Raw genomic sequence first — 23,746 nt, forward strand, 5'->3', positions numbered from 1 at the left:
GTTAACTCCCTTCCCAGTGTGTGTGTGTCACTGGGTGTGTCCGACTGTGGGGTGTGGCTTCTTGGCCTATATAGCCTTGGTGTTTGGCATGGTTCAGGAGGTTGCTTCAGTCAAGCTTGGCTGGAGCAGCCTCCTATGCATATTACCTGCCAGTGAGAGCCACCCCTGTGGTCATAAAGATATTGTCGTTATGTTTATGTCTTCTTGTGTGTGCAGTTGTATGTGATGTTCTGTTGGGACCTTCCTTGTGACTTTGTGCAGTTTACGGTTCTGGATTCCTGTTTGCACAGGGATCCAGTCAGCAAGGCTGTGGCAGGTTGGTGGAACTTCTAGTTCGCCTGCCATACCCGTAAAGCTGTTTGTGTTCCCCTTTTCCCAACAGCTTGGCCATTGAGACTCCCGCTCCTCCGTACCTTGGAGGAGTAGGTTGTCTTACCCAGCTCCTAGCTCAGGGATCTGCGGAGGGTAAGTCAGGGCTCCGAGGTTCCTGCGCATGGGTCCTCCTACCTTAAAGTTCGGCCCATGCAGGTAGGAGTTAGGGTCAGGTTAGGGATGCTTGAGGAGGTGACCTGCTCCCTTATCCTGTTCTCATGGCCGAGTAGCCACAACACCATCTGGCATCGCACGGCTGAGGATTTTCCCCATCCTCAGCCGTGACAGCTAGCCATAGGAAACTATGACAAGGTGTTAATTTGTAGTTCCCATAACTGGGGTACTGCACTCAGCACTGTAGACATCAATGAGTCTGTGCTCGCTCTGATTTACCCCAGTAATGTAGACATCAATGAGTCTGTGCTCGCTCCGATTTACCCCAGGACTGTAGCCGTCAATGAGTCTGTGCTCGCTCTGATTTACTCCAGTAATGTAGACATCAATGAGTCTGTGCTCGCTCCGATTTACCCCAGGACTGTAGCAGTCAATGAGTCTGTGCTCGCTCCGATTTACCCCAGGACTGTAGACATCAATGAGTCTGTGCTCGCTCTGATTTACCCCAGCATTAAAGACATCAATGAGTCTGTTGCTCGCTCCGATTTACCCCAGTAATGTAGACATCGAGGAGTCTGTGCTCGCTCTGATTTACCCCAGTAATGTAGACATTGATGAGTCTCGCTTCCATTGATTCCTGTAGATCCTTATTGAAGCTTCAGTGTGAAATGTTCCTCTTGTATCTGGAGATTATAATTCACCTCACATATCATTGTGCAGTCTCGGTCTGTCTCTTGGGCTGTGAAGGTGACTGTGGAAAAGCTGCCAGATCCGTCCTCTAGAGTCCGGTTCTCTATGCCACTGTCGATAGGAAACATTCCTTTCCTCCAGGAGAACTCCGAATGATCTGCGTCACATCCATCAACATAACATGTGAGTGTGACTTCACCTCCCACCCGCGGATTCTCCGTCAGGCACTGAATGCCTTTGGTTTTCAGTGGTGGCTTTAGATGTCCTGTGGGGAGAAGAAGACAATGGACAATAAATTCTGCTGCTTCATCTCCTGGTCTCTGAGTCACTACTACATAGCCTTCTCCAATAAGATCAGAGAATCCCCAATAAGTATAAATCCATGAGACAAGTTCATCCTGTGCCTGTAGGAAAGCCGGGTGACAACCCTGAGGGGCCAGGAGAGAATGGGGGAACAACTGAATACGTAAACAGACTCTTTGTCACGACTGAGGATGGGTAAAACCCTCAGCCGTGCGATGACAGAAGATAGTGGTCGCTGCTAGGCCAGGACAGGAATCAGGTCACCTCCTATCACATCCCTAATTTTGACCCTGACTCCTAGCTGTATGAGCCAACCCTGATGGTAGGAGGGCTCATACACCAGAACCTAGGGTCTCTACTAGCCCTCAGGGTAGCCCTGGACTAGGAGCAGGGTAAGACGACCTGTTCCTCCTAGATACGGACGAACAGGAGTCTCACTGGCCAAGCTGCAAGGAAAGGGGGACAAATACAACATATGGCAGGTGACCTAAAGCAGTTCCAAACCTACCTTCCACAGATACGCTGACTGGAACCTGTGCATAAACACTGATGTCCACACAACATAAAGGGACACAGCACACAACACATATCACACAGGTAACCAGGACATCCATAGCTGCAATAAACAGAAGACCATAAAAACATCTTCTAACATCAGACATATAGTTTATGACCACTGGCCCTCACTGGACAGATGGTATATAAGAGCAGGAGGATTACTCCAGCAAGGCATGGCTGGAGTACCCCTCAGCTACAGGGATCCAGCAAAGGCTAAATAGCCCAAGTAGCCACACCCACACACAGACACACCCAGTTCACACACTAAGAAAGGAGTTAACCCTTCCTACACCAGGCAAGGAACGGAAACCACTTAAAGAGAAATACACCCATAAACATCACACTCCACCTGTTACTGCCGGCAACGGCATGCGTGGCAACCATGTCCTGGGAATCAGCCAGAGACACTGCCATCACATGCACACAAACAACACATTGCCGCAGGCAACCGCAAGTGAAGGGAAAATGTCACAGTGCACACCATAGGCCGTGACACTCTTTGGACAACCCAAATATCACAGTAACGTCCTGAGAGATCAGACGATGCCAGATCAGGAATTCATCAATTGTATTGCCTGGATAATTCAGAAGATATTGTGTATGTTACCTCCCAACAGCTTTCGTGTCTAGTAGAACTAACCCATTATGTTAGAAATCTATGTATTTACTACAATTAAAAGCCACACAGAACAAAGCAATCAGCCCTGTAATAGTCCGATTAGTAGCCACCAGTCAGGCGTAGACTGGGCCTCGCGCCATGCTGTTGTATACCTGATGCAGAGGGTCTTGTAGTAACTTCTCAGAACCCAAATGTCTCCAGCCCTGATCTGACAACATTCATAGAGCGGAACGTTAATGCTCCAAGTCTGACTGATACTCGCGCTCTCCAAGTTCATTGCTAGGACGGAACGCTGCACCAGGCTCTCTTATCATCCGCTTGTAGCTGCAGCTCACATTCAAGATGTCCCAGCTTTTCGCTCTATGCAGGATGCATGGAATGTGTTAACCCCTTTAGGACCTAGCCAATTTGCCTTCCAAGACGTATAACTTTTTTTTCTTATGTTCCTTTTGACATCTCATTATTGCAAAATATATAATTTGTGGGATGGAATAGAAAAAACCTGCAATCTGACATCTGTGGAGGGTTTATTTTTACAGTGTTCACTAAGCAGTGACAATGACATGAAGATCTATTCTGCAGCTCAGCGCGATTACAGCGATACCAGGTTTATACTGGTTTTATCATTTTGGAATAGAAGTCCGAACATGGCAGGCCTGTATAACCCCCCGGCTGCCAGATAGAGAACCCATGATTAAGTCACGGGAAGAAGGGGGCGATGAGGGAGCAGAAGGAGGTCTTGACAACCTGTAAGCATGCAGATATATATTAATGCATTCTATGTATCTTACACATGTGGACGAAATTGATGGTACCTTCTGTTAAAGAAATAAACCCCCACAATGGTGACTGAAATAACCAGAAACTGATTAAATTAACAAATAAATAAAATTTCCTGAAAATCAGCGAATGGAAACCAGACGTCGCTCCTGAATTTGAACACTTATAAAGCACTAATGACAGCGGCCCGGACACCAATGATGGAACTCTTGCCTTATAATATTAGGTTTCAGAACCTATTGATGGAATCCCTGCAATCGAGCGATTCCTGTGACTCTCAATGAGACTTCTGCCACCGTCCACAGGTATTATGGCCACTTCTCGAGAGCAGACTGATCCAGATGTCTCAGGTGTGAAGGTGCCTTCTTCAGACGGCAGGTTTCATCTATTTCCACAGAACTTCAATAGGATTTAGATCCGGGCTCATAGAGGCCACTTACAATAGTCTAGCGCTTTGTTCTCAGCCATACTTGGATGTTTTTAGCTGTGTTTTGGGTCATTATCCTGTTGGAGGACCTATGACCTGCGGCCGAGACCAGGCTTTCTGACACTGGGCAGTACATTTCGCTCCAGGATGCCTTGGTAGTCTTAAGATTTCATTGTACCCTGCACAGATTCAAGACACTGTGTGCCAGATGCAGAAAGCCTCCTCCATGTTCCACAGTAGGTACAATCTTCTTTCCTTTCTATGCTTAATTCTTTACGTCTGTGAACATAGATCTGATGTGACTTGCCACAAAGCTATAGTTTTGCCTAATTTGTTCAAAGGACATTCTCCCAGAAGCTTTGTGGCTTATCAATATGCATTTTGATAAATCCCAGCTTTTTATGATTTGGTTTCAACAGTGGTTTCCTCCTCAGTCATTAAATCCACTTCAGCTACAACTGCGACGGATGGTGCGATAGGACACTGATGCACTTTAACCTTGGAGTTCACCTCCAATCTCCTGGAATCTGGACTCTTTGTTTACCATTTGTATTATCCATCTCTTCAATTTGTCATCAATTTTCCTCTTGTGGCCACATCCAGGGAGGTTGGCTACAGTTCCGTAGACCTTACATTTTTGAATATGTGCAACTGTAGTAACAGGAACATCAAGTTTGGAGATAGTCTTCTAGTCTTTACCTTTAACATGTCTGCCTATAATTCTCTTTCTAATCTCCTCTCCGTAGCTTTCTTTGGTCCATGTTCAGTGCGGTACCCACCATAATACTAAACAGTACTAAACAGCACAGTGACTACTTTTCCCTTCTATATAGGCAGACAGACGGATTACAAGTCTGGAGACACCTGTGGTGTAATTACAGGACACAACTCCGTTTAATTGTCCGTATGGCTGCATTATTTTCAGTGTTTTCTAGGGGAACCACCATTTTTGCCCAGGCCAGTTCCATTATTTTAATTTTTTTGTCAGTTTCTATTGAACCACAATTCAGAAGCAATATCAGATTTTCAGCATCATTTTATTTATTACTAATTTTGTCAGTTTCAGGTTATTTCAGTGGTCATTTGTGGGTCTCAGAAGGAACCAACATTTTTGTCCACTTGTGTACATGTAAGAAGAATCTAGATCATCAATTGTAGAGTTCAGTATTAGGCTGAAAAAAACTAGTCAGAAGTTATTTAGCGAAGTCTGGCGAGACTTCGGAGAGAACACATTTCACCTCGCCGGAGCCGATACATTTGCGGGTGGATTTTACTAATATTTTTAAGTGGCAGAAAGCAGGGGCTGCAGGAAATACAGGTAGAACCCACACTTGGCTTTTAAATGTCCTACCGATCCGGTCCCTGCAGCGGTCACGTCAGTCATCCTTCACGTGACGGCTGCACCCAGCCACTGCCATACACTAAATCACAGACTTGTGGTCTCCATCATCATCTCATTATATTTCTTCCTAAACATCAACTTAACCACTTCATCATTAATGTCTTGTGAAAAGTCTGCTTCTCACCCCTCAGAAATGTCCCACAGATGGAGGAGCTGAACTCATAATTCCTTCCACCTCGGACTCCCATCGGTACACTGATTTTAGGGAATCTGATGGTACTTGTTACTGGTGACACCTGAATAACTGTCTCCACAATACTGCCACTTACCTGAGTGTGGTGTGGCGAGAGGCAGATGTCCATCCGAGGTCCTTCCTATTAACAGAAGATCAGTGTGTGAGAAGAGCTATTGTACATGGGACCCTCATAATCAATCATCTTGTCAGGGGTCAGCAACCTTCGGCACTCCAGCTGTTGTGAAACTAGAATTCCCAGCATGCTCCATTATTCCTATGATATTTCTTAGAAGAGCAGAGCAGGTATGCATGCTGGGAGTTGTAGTTTTACAACAGTGGAGTGCCGGAGGCTGCCTACCCCTGTTGTAGTGTCTGGTTGCTGTCTGCCTCTGTGTGGGCAGGTAATATTTGCATTTCGCTGTACAGTGGGCCCCCAGAATGAGTTTTATTGGTGGGCCCTAGGCATCCCAGTCAGACAGTGCTACCACTTGAAGGTTCTTGTTCAGCTAGCAACCATATTTAAGGAGAACAGTCAGAGCCCCTAATGTTCTGCAGATAGGGACTACTGTTTAGTAAGTGAGACCCTGCCAGACTGCATGAGGGAACAGAAGAAGACGCTGAGATGGGGACACTGAGCCACAGACCATGGGTCACGAGCCCTGTGACCAAGGAGCCACCTGGACTACTGAGCTACAGACTGTGGGCCTCCAGCCTTTGACCAGGGTACCAGCCTTCTGAGAGAGAGGGACAGCTAGCTCAGGCCTTTACTCCGCATCGAACCCTTCTACTGCCAGGGAGGAGACTGGAGAAGCCAGCCCTATGCCTCGTCTCAGGGGGGAGACTGGAGAAGCCAGCCCTATGCCTCGTCTGTATTGTTTTGCACCTGAATTCCTCCAGTAAAGAAGCCCCCTGGTTACTGCAGACCCCGACTCTCTGGACTTATTTCCCATTGGGGTGCACCATGCCTTTCCATCCCTCCTGGAGAGCAGCAACATGTGGTGACCCCTCAACGGTGTCCAGGGGAACCAGCGTAGCGTTGGGGCCACCCCAAACCCAGAAACTGTAGGTTCACCCGAGAGCACAATCAATGTGAACACACGGTGCACTTACACCTTGTGTGTGTTTGTGAAATCAGAGTGCACTTACCTGAGAGGCGCAGGGTGTACGGCTGCTCATATAATTTCTTAGTGACAGAATGTGTCACCTCACAGCGGATGGACGCCCCATGGTCATTGTCCTGGGGAGTGAACCTCAGGCTGCTGGAACAAGTGCATAGAGAGTCCTTTCCAATCTGTGGATCTGATGTGGTGACAAAGTCGCTGGGAAACGGGTCGAACTCTTTATACCATTTCACCCGAATGTCTGGTGTGAATCCAGATATGGTCGCTGTGAATGTGGCTTCCTTCCCTGCGACAGGTCTCTCCGGCCGCACACTTATCTCTGAAAACTTTGGTGCTCTATCTGCAAGAAACCAAGAGAGAGCAAGATTACTGCGCTCAGCTGTGCACCTGCAGCGAGGAGACATCACAAGCCGGCCGGCCGTGCAGATCCCAATACCCCGACAGTCAGAGCCGCCATTGACACTCTCGGGGGGGTTTCTTTGGATGGAAGTAATTAGTCTCATTGAGAAGGTAAACCTGCTATTACTGCTTCCAGCTACAACCATAGCGGAACGGAGGCCGTCAGAGTAAGATATTTCATCAGTGCAGATGTCGGGATCCAGCAGATGTCCCGTCCAGTGGTTATCTGCTGGACCGCACACATTTTCTCCTCGGGTCCTCGCCGCTTATCTCCTTTCCGCTCTTTATATAGTACATGATCACATTTCTCCCAACTCCTTGAGATAAGTGATCTGCCCTACTCTGCTGAAAATGACTTCAACTTTCCAATATGTTTGGCCGCCTTCAGATCTCCAGGAGTGCTGCCGGCAGGTGGAGTGGCCTTTATTGTACATTTTATATGGTCACAGGGTTTCCACCTTAGAGAAGGCACTTTTTTCTATAATTTACTCATTTAGTCCCAGAACCGTTTCTTACCCGGGAGCTTTATATAATGGGTCTTCTTGAGCGTCGCTGTCATGTTCTTGGGCTTCACAGAGCAGGTGTAAGCTTTGGCGTAGTCCAGGGCTGTAGCAGTGATCTGCAGTGAGCAGGATACGGACCCGTCCGCCTCAGGGATTTGCTTCGCTACTCCTTGTCCGCTCTCCAGGGGTTTGTCGCTCTTTAACCACTTCACCTCTACATCTTTCGGTTTAGCGTTGGTCACCCTGCAGCGCAGAGTCACAGGCTGGCCGTATCTGGCGTCACTGGGCTCGCTGGTGATGTCACTAAGGACTGGGGACCCTGAGAAGACATTTTAATTATACAGTAAATGAATGTTATATGCAGGTTTTACGGGGTGCCGGCCTAGATCCCCCTCCTGTCAGATTACAAGGGCCACTGACTATTGGCTCACAAGGTGTCTGGACTCCAGCGGGATACGGCCGCACATTGTCCCCATGATTGGGGCTGCAGCTATTGATTATTTTTGTAATCAAGTATTCAACCGATTAATCGAGAACTCTAATAAGAAAAAAACTATTTTCCTTTATAAAAATGAATCAGACCCCCCAATTACATCATCAGACCCCCCCCTGCCTTAAGTCTTCCCCCCCGTGTCATCGGCTGCCCCCCCCTACAGTGCCATCAGCTCCCGCCTACAGTGACATTAGCTCCCCCCCAGTGCCATCAGTTCCCCCCTCCAGTGCCATCAGCTGCCCCCCCCAGTGCCCCCTTCCCATCAGCTCCCCCCTCCAGTGCCATCAGCTTCCCCCCCCCAGTGCCCCCTTTCCATCAGCTTCCCCCCTTCCCTGTGCGCGCTACTTGTAGCCAATGAAACTACATTTCCCGGCAAAGTAATGGCCGATAGCTGGGAATGTGCTTCGCTGCTTTTTGGTACAGGACGGGTAAGTGACTGGCGGGTGTGGTACACGCGGTCATGTGGGAGACGCTGCAGTAGCTGATAGAACCTGGTGGGTTAGTAGAAGCTTCCAGCGGAAGCTATAGGGAACGCAGTCTGGAAACAGCGGTGGATATTATCGGCTTTGCAGTACTATGAATGACACTGACGATTGCCGGCAGGTGACAACGGTGTGCGAGTAATGGCAAGCGCTTCACTCACACTCTGTGGTCACATGACATGAAATTTACCAAAAATTAGCATCGAGGATTTTTTTGTGTCGAGTTACTTGATTAAATAGAGTAATTGTTTCAGCCCTACCCATGAGGAATGACAGGAGCAGGAGAGGTAACGGATTTCTCTGGATAATTGAGAAGAAACCAAGAGGAAAGTAAAAAGATACACAATACGTGTTACCCCCGGAGCCTCCGCAGAGTGAATTCATCCAGGACTATAATCACCACCACTTTAAACATTCAGATTGTGCTGCTAGCTTTAAGAGCACAAAACACACAACCAGTCGGTTCCCAGTACAGGACTGGTCTTATAATTACCTGCCAGGGTGAATCTAAACTTTTTTTCGATAATGTGTTTGGAGTCATTCAGCTCCATACGGATCTCGTAAAAATCAGGAGTTACTAGACAGTTCACTTCTACGGTTCCCCGATACGTCCCAGACTCTGGATCCGGCTGAAAAGTCTTTTTGCACTTCTCTTCTGACATCTTTTGATTGTTTCTGAACCACAGAACTGTAAAGTCCGTAGAGTACAAGTCACTGACATCGCAGGAAAAGGTCACCGAAGTACCAGGCTCAGGAGACGGGGGAATACAAGAAATATCAGACACCGTGGGCTCCGAAACTGCAAGAGAGAAAATATAATAATATATACAGTACAGTATGGAGTCAGTAATGTGTGATATAGAATAACAGGTGTCATATACAGCACAGTATGGAGTCAGTGATGTGTGATATAGAATAACAGGTGTCATATACAGTACAGTATGGAGTCAGTGATGTGTGATATAGAATAACAGGTGTCATATACAGTACAGTATGGAGTCAGTGATGTGTGATATAGAATAACAGGTGTCATATACAGTACAGTATGGAGTCAGCGATGTGTGATATAGAATAACAGGTGTCATATACAGTACAGTATGGAGTCAGCGATGTGTGATATAGAATAACAGGTGTCATATACAGTACAGTATGGAGTCAGTGATGTGTGATATAGAATAACAGGTGTCATACAGTACAGTATGGAGTCAGTGATGTGTGATATATAATAACAGGTGTCATATACAGTACAGTATGGAGTCAGCGATGTGTGATATAGAATAACAGGGGTCATATACAGTACAGTACGGAGTCAGTGATGTGTGATATATAATAACAGGTGTCATATACAGCACAGTATGGAGTCAGTGATGTGTGATATAGAATAACAGGTGTCATATACAGCACAGTATGGATTGAGCGATGTGTGATATAGAATAACAGGTGTCATATACAGTACAGTATGGAGTCAGCGATGTGTGATATAGAATAACAGGGGTCATATACAGCACAGTATGGAGTCAGCGATGTGCGATATAGAATAACAGGTGTCATATACAGTACAGTATGGAGTCAGCGATGTGCGATATAGAATAACAGGTGTCATATACAGTACAGTATGGAGTCAGCGATGAGTGATATAGAATAACAGGTGTCATATAGTACAGTATTTAGTCAGCGATGTCTGATATGGAATAACAGGTGTCATACAGTACAGTATGGAGTCAGCGATGTGTGATATAGAATAACAGGTGTCATATACAGTACAGTATGGAGTCAGCGATGTGTGATATAGAATAACAGGCGTCATATACAGTACAGTATTTAGTCAGCGATGTGTAATATAGAATAACAGGCGTCATATACGGTACAGTATTTAGTCAGCGATGTGTGATATAGAATAACAGGTGTCATATACAGCACAGTATGGAGTCAGTGATGTGTGATATAGAATAACAGGTGTCATATACAGTACAGTATGGAGTCAGCGATGTGTGATATAGAATAACAGGCGTCATATACAGTACAGTATTTAGTCAGTGATGTGTGATATGGAATAACAGGTGTCATATACAGATTATAGTGTGTCTATACGGAAGATGATAAAGTATGTTCTACAAGACTATAAAGTCATGGATCATAAACTCTGTGTGTATATACAGTATATATAAGTATGACATAACTCTCATGCTCAGGACCCATATATCTGAGGCCCAAAGAAATCATTAAATTACTGAAACGTGACAATAGGTAAGAATCAAATCAACTGCAGTCAGCGGTAAAACCAACTATTGCCACCAGTATATAGAGGATCCTGTCTCTGCTCCGCCAGAGCGGCCACAGTATATAGAGGATCCTGTCTCTGCTCTGCCAGAGCGGCCACAGTATATAGAGGATCCTGTCTCTGCTCTGCCAGAGCGGGCAAAGTATATAGAGGATCATGTCTCTGCTCTGCCAGAGCGGCCACAGTATATAGTGGATCCTGTATCTGCTCCACCAGAGCAAGCACAGTATAAAGAGGATCCTGTCTCTGCTCCACCAGAGTGGGCACAGTATATAGAGGATCATGTCTCTGCTCCACCAGAGCGGGCACAGTATATAGAGGATCATGTCTCTGCTCCACCACAGTGGGCACAGTATATAGAGGATCATGTCTCTGCTCCACCACAGTGGGCACAGTATATAGAGGATCCTGTCTCTGCTCCACCAGAGCGGGCACAGTATATAGAGGATTCGATGCGCTCCCTGGTGGTAGGTGCCAAAAGAAAACAACAAGATACACTTTGGCTCTACAACTTTAGATTGGTATTTACCTGTTTCCGAGTTCTTGTCTGTTTGCCTGTGTGTCTGGTGTCTTCTTCGTTTTTTGCTCCTACGTTTAAAGTGAAGGGGATGTTGGGAGGCTGGACCCTATTGTTATTCGTTTTGCTGAGCCTGCCCCGGCCGGCGGCAATGCTCAATTTCAAACTCAGCTCGCTCGCACGGAGCGCTGTGTGACGTCACGGTAAAGCTACGGATAGCTATGAGGACCAAACCTACTCAAACGCATTTCGAATAAAACGTTATTCTTCGTCAGGGATACTGATTTGGACTCCTAGTGTGTTTATATAGGTCCATGTCTCCTCCTTCATTTAACCCCCTCATGTCTTCTACACTTTGTAGTTTATTCACTCAAAAGGCAAATAGCTTAATGTCTGAATTTAATCCTGCGGGTGCCAGTGTGTTCAGATTAAAAATCCAGCGGGTCTCTGCTCTCGACATTTTTTAAATAAAGTCCCCCCCCCTCTTTTATCTTTATTCACCATCTCTATTCCACTAAATGTGGTGCCATCACTATTACCCCCATGTTTGTCTTTGTAGTGTCTTGAAAGGGGATGACCTTCATATTTCCTCCTGATATTATAAATATGCTCCCCTATCCTCTTACTTAGGGTTCTTTTGGTGCGACCCACGTATAGTGGAAAAGTGGAATAGAGATAGTGAATAAAGATAAAAGAAGGGGGGACTTTATAAAAAAAAAATGTCGAGAGCAGAGACCCGCTGGATTTTTTATCTAAGGATTAAATTCAGACATTAAGCTATTTGCCTTTGAGTGAATAAACTACAAAGTGTAGAAGACATGAGGGGTTAAATGAAGGAGGAGACATGGACCTATATAAACAACACTAGGAGTCCAAATCAGTATCCCTGACAAAGAATAACGTTTTATTCGAAATGCGTTTGAGTAGGTTTGGTCCTCATAGCTATCCGTAGCTCTTACTGTGACGTCACACAGCGCTCCGTGCGAGCGAGCTGAGTTTGAAACTGAGCATTGCCGCCGGCCAGGGCAGGCTCAGCAAAACTAATAACAATAGGGTCCAGCCTCCCAACATCCCCTTCACTTTGGACATAGGAGCAAAAACTAAGACGACACCAGACACACAGGCAAACAGACAAGAACTCGGAAACAGGTAAATACCAATCTGAAGTTGTAGAGCCAAAGTGTATCTTGTTGTTTTCTTTTGGCACCTACCACCAGGGAAGGTGGACAGGGAGCGCATCGCGCAGTATCTGAAAATAGAATATAGAGGATCCTGTATCTGCTCCACCAGAGCAGGCACAGTATATAGAGGATCATATCTCTGCTCCACCAGAGCGGGCACAGTATATAGAGGATATTATCTCTGCTCCAATACAGCGTGCCCGGTATATAGAGGATCCTGTCTCTGCTCCAGCACAGTGTGCCCTGTATATAGAGGATCCCGTCTCTGCTCCACCAGAGCAAGCACAGTATATAGAGGATCATGTCTCTGCTCCACCAGAGCGGCCACAGTATATAGAGGATATTATCTCTGCTTCACCAGAGTGAACACAGTATATAGATGATCTTGTCTCTGCTCTACCACAGCGTGCCCGGTATATAGAGGATCATGTCTCTGCTCCACCAGAGTGGCACAGTATATAGAGGATCAAATCTCTGCTCCACCAGAGCGGGCACAGTATATAGAGGATCCTGTCTCAGCACTACTTACTCAGATCTTCCAGTTTCCACGTAGTTTTTCTCGTGGCTCCAGTACTTTCATGTTTCACTTCACACGTGAATGTCTTTTTTAGGTCCTTCAATGTTGGACAGTAATTCATGGAGCTGGTGACCTGGTACAGACCAGCCGAGTCAGGGAGGGGGTCGGAGAGGGTAGAGTTCAGCACCCGTCCATCTTCTGTGCACCATGTGACCTCTATAGGTGCCGGGTAAAATGAATGGATCTTACAGGTCAGATTCATCTCCTCCATCACGTGGAGCTCGCCCTTTGTCTGCTGTATGGGACCCAGCACAGGAACAGCTGAGGGAACATCACACCGTCATCAGGCTGGATATCATTCTACATTAAGGATCATTTCTTCCTGTGATTAGTACCATGACCTGGAGGATCGCCCTGGAGGACTCCTCTCTAAATCCCTGGACAGATTATTACAATGTAACCTATACTATGGTCCATATAAAGGACGATGCGTCCGATTGTTTTAGTAGCAGGAGGAGCGTATGCTGGTTACTATTACATCTGTTCATGTTTGTATCTGAGCTATGGAAACCATCACTGAATCCTAACCTCGCCGACACAAGCCTATCAGAGTACGGTAAATGTGCAGCAGCCAGCCAGACGCCTCCAGGTTTGCTTGGGATATTGGCGCCAATTGTGAGGACGCTACCGATATCCTGCATCCACCCCGCCCTGGGGTATTACCAGTACGTGATATCTGGGAAATATGACCTCATCTGAAGGATATTTCCAGCTAACAAGGTTATGGCAGGTCCCAATTTACAGCCCCACAGAATATGGTGACGCAAAGAAAATTTTGTTTTCAAAGGTTTATTTTTATTTTTTAAGTAGTAAAACAAAATACTTACCGTGAACGTTGTAAAAACAAAACCCAGAAAGCCATAGTTGTATGTTTTTTGTTTTTTTATTATTACGCCCGACAAATAATTTTTTGCCATTAAAAATAAGTCTAACCAAGGCCTTTAGCCCCCGATTACTTAGTTTGGGGGGGCGGCATCACCATATTCTGACCCCCCAGAACATTTTTATAGTTATATTTGCTGAGTTGTGTGGGGGCTCATTTTTTGCAGGACAATCTGTAGTTTTTATTGACACCATTTTGGAGTGTGTGAGACTTTTTGATCACATTTTATTAAATTCTTTGGGTAAGATAAGCAATGAAAAAAATTGTAAATTGGCCATTTGACCTTTTGGAAAAATATTTTTATATTTTATTTATATTTAGTACGGGTGTTTTCGGTTTGCAGGGATACCCATGATGTTTATTTTTTTTTATTTATGGATTTTTTTTTTATTATATGGAAAGGGGGTTGACCTTTTATATTTTTTTTTATTTTAAACTTTTTTTTTTTAACTTTTTTGTTATGATTTTGAAACTCTTATTTGAGACTAAAAAATCCAAATTTTTATTTTTATTCGGATAATTAAAATCTATTTATTACTCAGAATTGCTCATTTCTTATGTTGGCCTTCCACCTGGTGGCCAAAATAAGAATTGCACCTTTAATGCCCTAAGTCTCTTCAGTGAGACTCAGCGTATTAAAAGGGTCGTCCCGAGTTCAGAGCTGAACCCGGACATATCCCCATTTTCACCCAGACGGCCCCCCTGACAAGAGCATCGGAGCAGTCCAGGGCAAAGGCATTTTCTGGAGTTCCGGTGACGTACCGGGCTCTCCATAGGGCTGCCAGGCGGAGGCTTCTGCCCAGCAGTGAGCCTGTAAAACGGCTAGGGCAGCGCTAAAGCCCGCCCATCAGAGCCGGTGACATCACTGAACACACTGCTGGGCAGAAGCCTCCTCCCAGCAGTGTGTTATAGTAAATAAAAGAGCCCTTGCCCTGCGCAATCCAGCGCAGGGCAAGGGAGAGCATCGGAGCATAAACTGCAGATCACTTGATCATGGCATCTAAAGGCTTTAAAGGGAACCTTTCACCTCCAAAAACCATCCCAAGCTGCCAGCAGTACCCGAGAGTAGCCAGCAGCGAGTTTCCGACGATAATTTTCTTCCTGAAGGACGATGCGGCTAAAGCTCAGAAAACGTTCTTTTATCCCCTGCCCCCGTGATTTTCTCGTCAAGTCAAGGGGGCAGCGGCCTCCTTGCTTCAAGTCAGGGTAACCACGCCCCCTTCCCTGTGACTGACAGCAGGCTGTTCAGCAAAGGCAGCCGAACTCTCTGCATAAGCGCCGTCAGTCACAGGGAAGGGGCGCGGGTACCGTGACTTGAAGCATGACTAGAGAAGCGCGCGAGCAGGGGATAAAAGATCTGAGCTTTAGCCGCATCGGCCTTTAGGAAGAAAATTATCGTCGGAAACACGCTGCTGGCTACTCTCAGGTACTGCTGGCGGCTTATAAATATAACTTATGTTTTAGACTAATTCATCAAGAATAACTACCTAATATAATGTAAATTTCACATATTTACCATTCAGTAGTTCTAAAAGTAGTTTTCTTCCTCTGCCGCCCACTGTGTTTCCTCATCAAATACCACGGCATCGACCTGTAGTTCTGAGCCTTTGTCAGGTCGAGCATGCTCAGTGTGTTGCTATCAATTCTCTAGCTAGGGAGTGTCAGTGTGCTGGTGATTACCGAGTAGAGGGGGCGTGGCCGGACTGTACATCAAGCAGCCAATCAATAAACATCAACACTCAGCAGGAAAGCGAGGGATTGTGGGGATTGTAGTTTTGTGAGGGAAGATCAGGCGCCATGATACCCTCAGTGTGTTGCAGACTCACACAGGAGCTGGACAAATAGACTGCACGGTAAAAAGAAGCTCTGGTTGTATGTACAGGTACGGGCTCTGGTTGTATGTACAGGTACGGGCTCTGGTTGTATGTACAGGTACGGGCTCTGGTTGTATGTACAGGTACGGGCTCTGGTTGTATGTACAGGTACGGGCTCTGGTTGTATGTACAGGTACGGGCTCTGGTTGTATGTACAGGTACGGGCTCTGGTTGTATGTACAGGTACGGGCTCTGGTTGTATGTACAGGTACGGGCTCTGGTTGTATGTACAGGTACGGGCTCTGGTTGTATGTACAGGTACGGGCTCTGGTTGTATGTACAGGTACGGGCTCTGGTTGTATGTACAGGTACGGGCTCTGGTTGTATGTACAGGTACGGGCTCTGGTTGTATGTACAGGTACGGGCTCTGGTTGTATGTACAGGTACGGGCTCTGGTTGGGTCACAGCTTGCAGCCTTAAAGGGGTATTCTCATCTTAATGATCATACCTTATTTCATTATGTGCCAATGATCATTTTTGCCAATATAAACTATTATTACATTTCTACCTTTCTAGGTCAAATATTGTGGATTGTACCCCAGTGTTTGATTTGGTTTCCCCTAGAAACGTCCACCTCCTCTGGAGCGAGTCCCTGGGCCGCGCTTGCGCATAAGCTCCTCTTCTTTCTTCTTGCCTGCCGCTCAGTCATCACATGAGCGCGCACGCCGCCCAATGCCGCACATGCCCAGAGCGTTGCCGCTTCACAAACAGAGCCGCGCATGCTCTGTATGCAGCGGCCGTAGAGGGAGAGAATGGTGGAGGAGGAGGGGAGCTGTCAGCCTTCAGCAGCGCAGCCCCGATCAGTGAATGGTGAGGAGAACGGGACTGCGCTACTGTGTGTAACTGTGCGGACCTCCCCTTTCAGGTGGTGGAGGAGGGGAGCTGCCATCGTTCAGCAGCGCAGCCATTGTCAGTGAATGGTGAGAACCGGCTGCGCTGCTCTGTGTTACTGTGCCGACCCCCCCTGCTCTGTGTTACTGTGCCGACCCCCCCCCGCTCTGTGTTACTGTGCCGACCTCCCCTTGCTCTGTTTTACTGTGCCGACCCCCCCTTGCTCTGTGTTACTGTGCCGACCCCCCCTTGCTCTGTGTTACTGTGCCGACCCCCCCCCTGCTCTGTGTTACTGTGCCGACCCCCCCCTGCTCTGTGTTACTGTGCCGACCCCCCCCTTGCTCTGTGTTACTGTGCCGACCCCCCCTTGCTCTGTGTTACTGTGCCGACCCCCCCCCCGCTCTGTGTTACTGTGCCGACATCCCCCCCACTCTGTGTTACTGTGCTGACCCCTCCCCCCGCTCTGTTACTGTGCCGACCCCCCCCCCTTGCTCTGTGTTACTGTGCCGACATCCCCCCCACTCTGTGTTACTGTGCTGACCCCTCCCCCCCACTCTGTGTTACTGTGCCGACCCCTCCCCCCCACTCTGTGTTACTGTGCCGACCCCTCCCCCCCACTCTGTGTTACTGTGCTGACCCCTCCCCCCCGCTCTGTGTTACTGTGCCGACCTCCCCCCCTGCTCTGTGTTACTGTGCCGACCCCCCCCCCGCTCTGTGTTACTGTGCCGACCCCCCCCCCGCGCTCTGTGTTACTGTGCCGACCCCCCCCTTGCTCTGTGTTACTGTGCCGACCCCCCCTTGCTCTGTTACTGTGCCGACCCCCCCTGCTCTGTGTTACTGTGCCGACCCCCCTGCTCTGTGTTACTGTGCCGACCCCCCCCCCTGCTCTGTGTTACTGTGCCGACCCCCCCCCCTTGCTCTGTGTTACTGTGCCGACATCCCCCCCACTCTGTGTTACTGTGCTGACCCCTCCCCCCCGCTCTGTGTTACTGTGCCGACATCCCCCCCACTCTGTGTTACTGTGCTGACCCCTCCCCCCCGCTCTGTGTTACTGTGCTGACCCCTTCCCCCCCGCTCTGTGTTACTGTGCTGACCCCTCCCCCCCGCTCTGTGTTACTATGACGACCTCCCCCCCCCCTTTCAGGAGGAGGAGGGGAGCGGTCAGCGTTCAGCAGAGCAGCCGGGATCAGTGAATGGTGAGGAGAGCTGCCCTGCTGTGGATAACTGTCCCGACCTCCCCCCCCCCCCCCACTGTGGATAACTGTCCTGACCCCCCCTCCTGTGGATAACTGTCCCTCCCCCCCCGCCTGCTGTGGATAACTGTCGCGAGCCCCTCCGCTGTGGATAGCTGTCGCGAGCCCCCCCCCCCCCCTGTGGATAACCGGGCGCTGCGCTGCTCTGTCAGCCCCGATGGTTACCATGGCAACCGGACGCCTTCACAGGCATCCAGCTTGCCATGGCATAAAGGGTAGTTTCACACTTGCGGCAGGACGGATTAGTTCCCCCTGCTATTTCGCCGGACCGCCGCTCCATCCGTAGTGACTATAATGGGGACGGAGGCAGAGCCCCGGCAGTGGGCGGCGAGAGGCCGCCGGACGAAAGGTACAGCAGGTCCAACTTTTTCGTCCGGCGGCCTCACACAGCGCACTGCCGTACTGCCCATTATAGTCAGGGCTGTCCTGCTGCTAGTGTGAAGGTACCCTAAGGCCGAATGAACACGTCCGTGTTCCACGGTGTGCCGGGCTGGATTCCTGTTCAGAGCAGGAGCGCACGGCGTCATTGGTTGCTATGACGCCGTGCACTTCATGTCGCCGCTGTACTACAGTAATACACTGGTATAGTGTATTACTGTAGTACAGCGGCGACATGAAGTGCACGGCGTCATAGCAACCAATGACGCCGTGCGCTCCTGCTCTGAACAGGAATCCAGCCCGGCACACCACGGACCGCTCTCGGCCGCGGAACACGGCCGTGTGCATTCGGCCTAAGCCTGATCAGGCTCTTGCTGGGAAGAAAGGAGCCTGACCAGGCTAAGTGTAATAGAAAATACACTGCAGTACACTATACAGTGTACTGCAGTGTATTATAGAGGCATCAGACCTACTGGATCTTCAAGAACCAAGTTGGTCTGAGTAAAAAAAAAAAATGAAAAAAGTATTAAATAAAAAAAGCCATTTTTGTCACCTTACATCACAAAAAGTGCAACGCCAAGTGATCAAAAAGGCACATGTCCCACAATTTGGTACCAATAAAACAGTCACCTCATCCCGCAAAAAATTAGCCCCTACATAAGAAAATCGCAAAAAAAAAATATAAAAAAATATAGCTCTCAGAACATGGAGATATTAAAATTTTATTTTTTTGTTTAAAAAATGCTATTATCGTGTTAAAGTGAAATAAATAAAAAAAAAGTATACATATTAGGTATCACAGTGTCCGAAACAACCTGCTCTATAAAAATATCACATGACCTAACCCCTCAGGTGAAGACCATAATAAAAAACAGTGCCAAAAAAGGCATTTTTTGTCACCTTACATCACAAAAAGTGTAATACCAAGCGATCGGCGTATGCCCCCCAAATTAGTACCAATCAAACAGTTATCCTATACTGAAAAAAATGTATGCAGCGCGGAATCTGGATCCAGCTGCGCATAGAGGGGGTGTGCATTGGAGCGATCGGAGGAGAGTGCAGGGACACGGGGACAATTTTATTTAGTGGCAGAGATGTATTGAAAGCTGTTCAGTGACAGTGCTTGTGGGGGAGGGGGAAGACAGATGTAGCAGAGCTGTATGTGCTTGGGGGAGAGATCAATAGACAGATGCAGCAGAACTGAATATGCGGCAGTTCAGACAAAGTGTTGTTGGAATAGAGAAACACAACTGATGTAGTAGAGCTGAATATGCCGCAGATCTGACACAGTGCTGGATGGAATAGAGAAACACAGTGATGTAGCAGAGCTGAATATGCGGCAGTTCAGACAAAGTGTTGATGGAATAGAGAAATACAATTGATGTAGCAGAGCTGAATATGTCGCAGATCTGACACAGTGCTGGTTGGGGAGGAGAAGATAGATGTAGCAGAGCTATATATGCATCTATACTGATAAAAGGTCTATGGTTTATACACAACTGTACTGGAGCTGTATTGGAAAAAATCTGCATCAGTGCTGGTTGGTGGGGGATGAACAGATCATATGGCTACTGGCTGACATGCTTGTGGGCTAATGTATAGTAGTGAATTATTGTTTTGCTGCACAGAATGGGTTTGTAAAAGATAAGGCAGGTTCTGTGTGTAAAACTATTAGACTGCAGGACAGTGGCCTATTACTGTGTAAATAAACTGACCAGTGCTCTCTGAGTGATGATTCCCCAGCAGGGGGAGGGGCCTCACGCTCTGCAGGCTGCTACACTGATGACTAGTGATGAGCGAACTTCTGTTTTAAGTTCGGCGTCTAAAGTTCGGCTTCCGGTTAGCGGAGAATCCCGATATGGATTCCGAATACCGTTGTGGTCCGTGGTAGCGGAATCAATAATGGCCGATTATTGATTCCGCTACCACGGACCACAACGGAATTCGGAAACCATATCGGGATTCTCCGCTAACCGGAAGCCGAACTTTAGACGCCGAACTTAAAACAGAAGTTCGCTCATCACTGCTGATGACTCATACATTTCACATGAACAGCAGGACTGAGCTCTAAGTGTGATGTCATAAGGAGGCGTGGCTGGCCTTCACTTGAACTGGCTAAGGCCTCTTTCACACTTGCATTGTCCGGATTCGGCGTGTACTCCACTTGCCGGAATAACACGCCGGATCCAGAAAAACGCAAGTGAACTAAAAGCATTTGAAGACGGATCAGTCTTCAAAATGCTTTCAGTGTTACTATGGCAGCCAGGACGCCATTATAGTCCTGGTTGCCATAGTAGTAGTGGGGAGCGGGGGAGCGGTATACTTACCGTCCGTGCAGCTCCCGGGGCGCTCCAGAATGACGTCAGAGCGCCCCATGCGCATGGATGACGTGTCATGTGATCACGTGATCCATGCGCTTGGGACGCCCTGATGTCACTCTGGAGCGCCCCGGGAGCCGCACGGACGGTAAGTATGCTGCTCCCCCGCTCCCCACTACACTTTACCATGGCTGCCAGGACTTTAGCGTCCCGGCAGCCATGGTAACTATTCAGAAAAAGCCAAACATCGGATCCGGCAATGCACCGAAACGACGTTTAGCTTAAGGCCGGATCCGGATCAATGCCTTTCAATGGGCATTAATTCCGGATCCGGCCTTGCGGCAAGTCTTCAGGATTTTTGGCCGGAGCAAAAAGCGCAGCATGCTGTGGTATTTTCTCCGGCCAAAAAAACTTCCGGTCCTGAACTGAAGACATCCTGATGCATCCTGAACGGATTTCTGTCCATTCAGAATGCATTAGGATAAAACTGATCAGGATTCTTCCGGCATAGAGCCCCGACGACGGAACTCTATGCCGGAAGAAAAGAACGCAGGTGTGAAAGAGCCCTAAGCCCGCTCAGCCTTAGAAGCTGGGAAGCAGGAAGTGAATGCTGAGCTGCCTGCAGGTGAGTGTTAAATAGCAAGATGAGAATACCCCTTTAATGTAGTTTTGAAAAAATTAGGTTACTTTATCAGAATACCCCTTTGAGGGGATACAGGGCCCCTCTCCTAGACTTGGACTGAGCCTTTGTTGACCACCCTGTTGCCTGGGACCATTCTCCTTTTGCACAGAGTATTGTGCAACATGCACTCTGACAGGGTAGTCCGGCATCTGTGACAGGTAATGGCAGCCACGTTGTGCTGGATGTTCCTGCCGTCTTCTCCCTCACCTGTAACATCCTAATACCCCCTGTACCTCTCACCTGTAGCATCCTAATACCCCCTGTACCTCTCACCTGTAGCATCCTAATACCTCCTGTACCTCTCACCTGTAACATCCTAATACCTCCCTACCTCTCACCTGCAACGTCCTTATACCTCCTATACCTCTCACCTGTAGCATCCTAATACCTCCTGTACCTCTCACCTGTAACATCCTGATACCTCCTGTACCTCTCATCTTCAATGTCCTAATAGCTCCTGTACCTCTCACCTGTAACATTCTAATACCCCCTGTAACTCTCACCTGTAACATTCTAATACCCCCTGTACCTCTCACCTGTAACGTCCTAATACCCCCTGTACCTCTCACCTGTAACGTCCTAATACCCCCTGTACCTCTCACCTGTAACGTCCTAATACCCCCTGTACCTCTCACCTGTAACGTCCTAATACCCCCTGTACCTCCCACCTGTAGTATCCCAATACCCCCTGTACCTCCCTTCTGTAGTATCCCAATACCCCCTGTACCTCTCACTTGTAGTATCCCAGTACCCCCTGTACCTCTCACCTGTAACGTCCTAATACCCCCTGTACCTCTCCCCTGTAGTATCCCAATACCCCCTGTACCTCTCACCTGTAGTATCCCAATACCCCCTGTACCTCTCACCTGTAGTATCCCAATACCTCCTGTACCTCTCACTTGTAGTATTCCAGTACCCCCTGTATCTCTCACCTGTGACCGCCATGACCAGTGCTTGTTCTGCCGATTGATTTGTCGCGGGGTGGAAGGTCCTACAGATGTATTTCACTCCATCGTCGCAGTTCACAGTTGGTTTTACCTTTAAGGCACTAAAAATGCTGTAGGACTTGTCGTCATGCTCACTCTCTATTACATTATGGACATCATCGTTCACGTCGGCCCCATCATCAGAATCCCATCTTACGATTTCGGTCTCCTGGTCCTCCTTGTCCTTCTTCAGCCATGTTATGTGCAAAGTCTTTGATTTAAATCCATTTATGGGACAAGCCAGCATCATCGGCACCTCATGCGTCATATATGGTGGACTGAAGATCTTTAATAGCCTCGGAGCAACTGCAAGATCAACAAAAAATATTGATTTAGGCATTATTACCTCAATTTCCTGCTGGCCATACACAAGAGTAGTTTTTTTTAAACATTGTTAAATGGTTTTGATAAAACAATAAAAACAATCAATAAAGTTGTCTTATGTTTGAACACAGATCCATTGTCCGCCATTGAATCAGATACAGAACACATGACATCTTAATCATTGTCAATAGACAGCTCTTGAGGCAAAAAAATATTCACAAGGTATCTATATATATATATATAAAATAGGACGTATATATGTGTGTATGTAGATATGTATATATGTATGTATGTAGATATGTGTATATGTGTATGTATATGTGTGTATGTAGATATGTGTATATGTGTGTATGTAGATATGTATATATGTGTGTATGTTCCGCGATCACTCAAAACCACAACCATCGATTTCAACTAAACTTGGTATACACATCCCCTGCATCTTGTGGGGGTCTCAGCTCTCTAGGACGAACCGTTCCTGAGATATTCCCAAAAAATGACCTCCATTAGCCCATACAAGCCTTTCTCTTTTTATCCCACCTGCCATACACACAGTCACATGACCCTCATCAGCCAATAGAAGCTTGCAGGCCTTTACTCCCCACACACTGCTTTACTCCAGGTTTCCATAACAACCCGGCCAAAGTCACACGACACATAGGGCACAACTACGCTGCTACATGCATCCATCTTGGATGGATTTTTTTGCGACTGTCGCAGTGCGACACCATAACCTATTATTATAAAAATTGTTGAGACAAAATGTCACGCAACACATGTCGTCATGTAGCCCCAGCATTAAAGAGGCAGGGCCCTGTGGAGGTCACTGTTAAAGGGGCAGGGCCCTGTGAAGGTCACTGTTAAAGGGGCAGGGCCCTGTGGAGGTCACTGTTAAAGGGGCAGGGCCCTGTGGAGGTCACTGTTAAAGGGGCAGGGCCCTGTGGAGGTCACTGTTAAAGGGGCAGGGCCCTGTGGAGGTCACTGTTAAAGGGGCAGGGCCCTGTGGAGGTCACTGTTAAAGGGGCAGGGCCCTGTGGAGGTCACTGTTAAAGGGCAGGGCCCTGTGGAGGTCACTGTTAAAGGGGCAGGGCCCTGTGTGAGGTCACTGTTAAAGGGGCAGGGCCCTGGGAGGTCACTGTTAAAGGGGCGGGCCTGGGGAGGTCACTGTTAAAGGGGCGGGCACTGGGGAGGTCACTGTTAAAGGGGCGGGCACTGGGGAGGTC

The 23,746-nt window shown here is 47.7% G+C and overlaps 1 protein-coding gene across 1 annotated transcript; it reads right to left on the reverse strand.

Moving 5' to 3' along the window:
- Positions 1-535: 535 nt before the first annotated feature.
- On the reverse strand, positions 536-22,501 carry LOC122920906. Its single transcript, XM_044270726.1, has 7 exons — positions 22,146-22,501; positions 12,947-13,255; positions 8,932-9,237; positions 7,477-7,782; positions 6,587-6,901; positions 5,535-5,579; positions 536-1,441 (listed from the first exon to the last, which is right to left on the reverse strand). Exons 1-7 carry the CDS (start codon positions 22,465-22,467, stop codon positions 1,134-1,136), a joined length of 1,911 nt encoding a protein of 636 aa, XP_044126661.1. The 5' UTR covers positions 22,468-22,501; the 3' UTR covers positions 536-1,133.
- Between the last annotated feature and the right edge of the window lie 1,245 nt (positions 22,502-23,746).

The sequence above is a fragment of the Bufo gargarizans genome, chromosome 10 (genome assembly GCF_014858855.1).
Source record: "Bufo gargarizans isolate SCDJY-AF-19 chromosome 10, ASM1485885v1, whole genome shotgun sequence".
NCBI classification, from domain to species: Eukaryota; Metazoa; Chordata; class Amphibia; order Anura; family Bufonidae; genus Bufo; species Bufo gargarizans.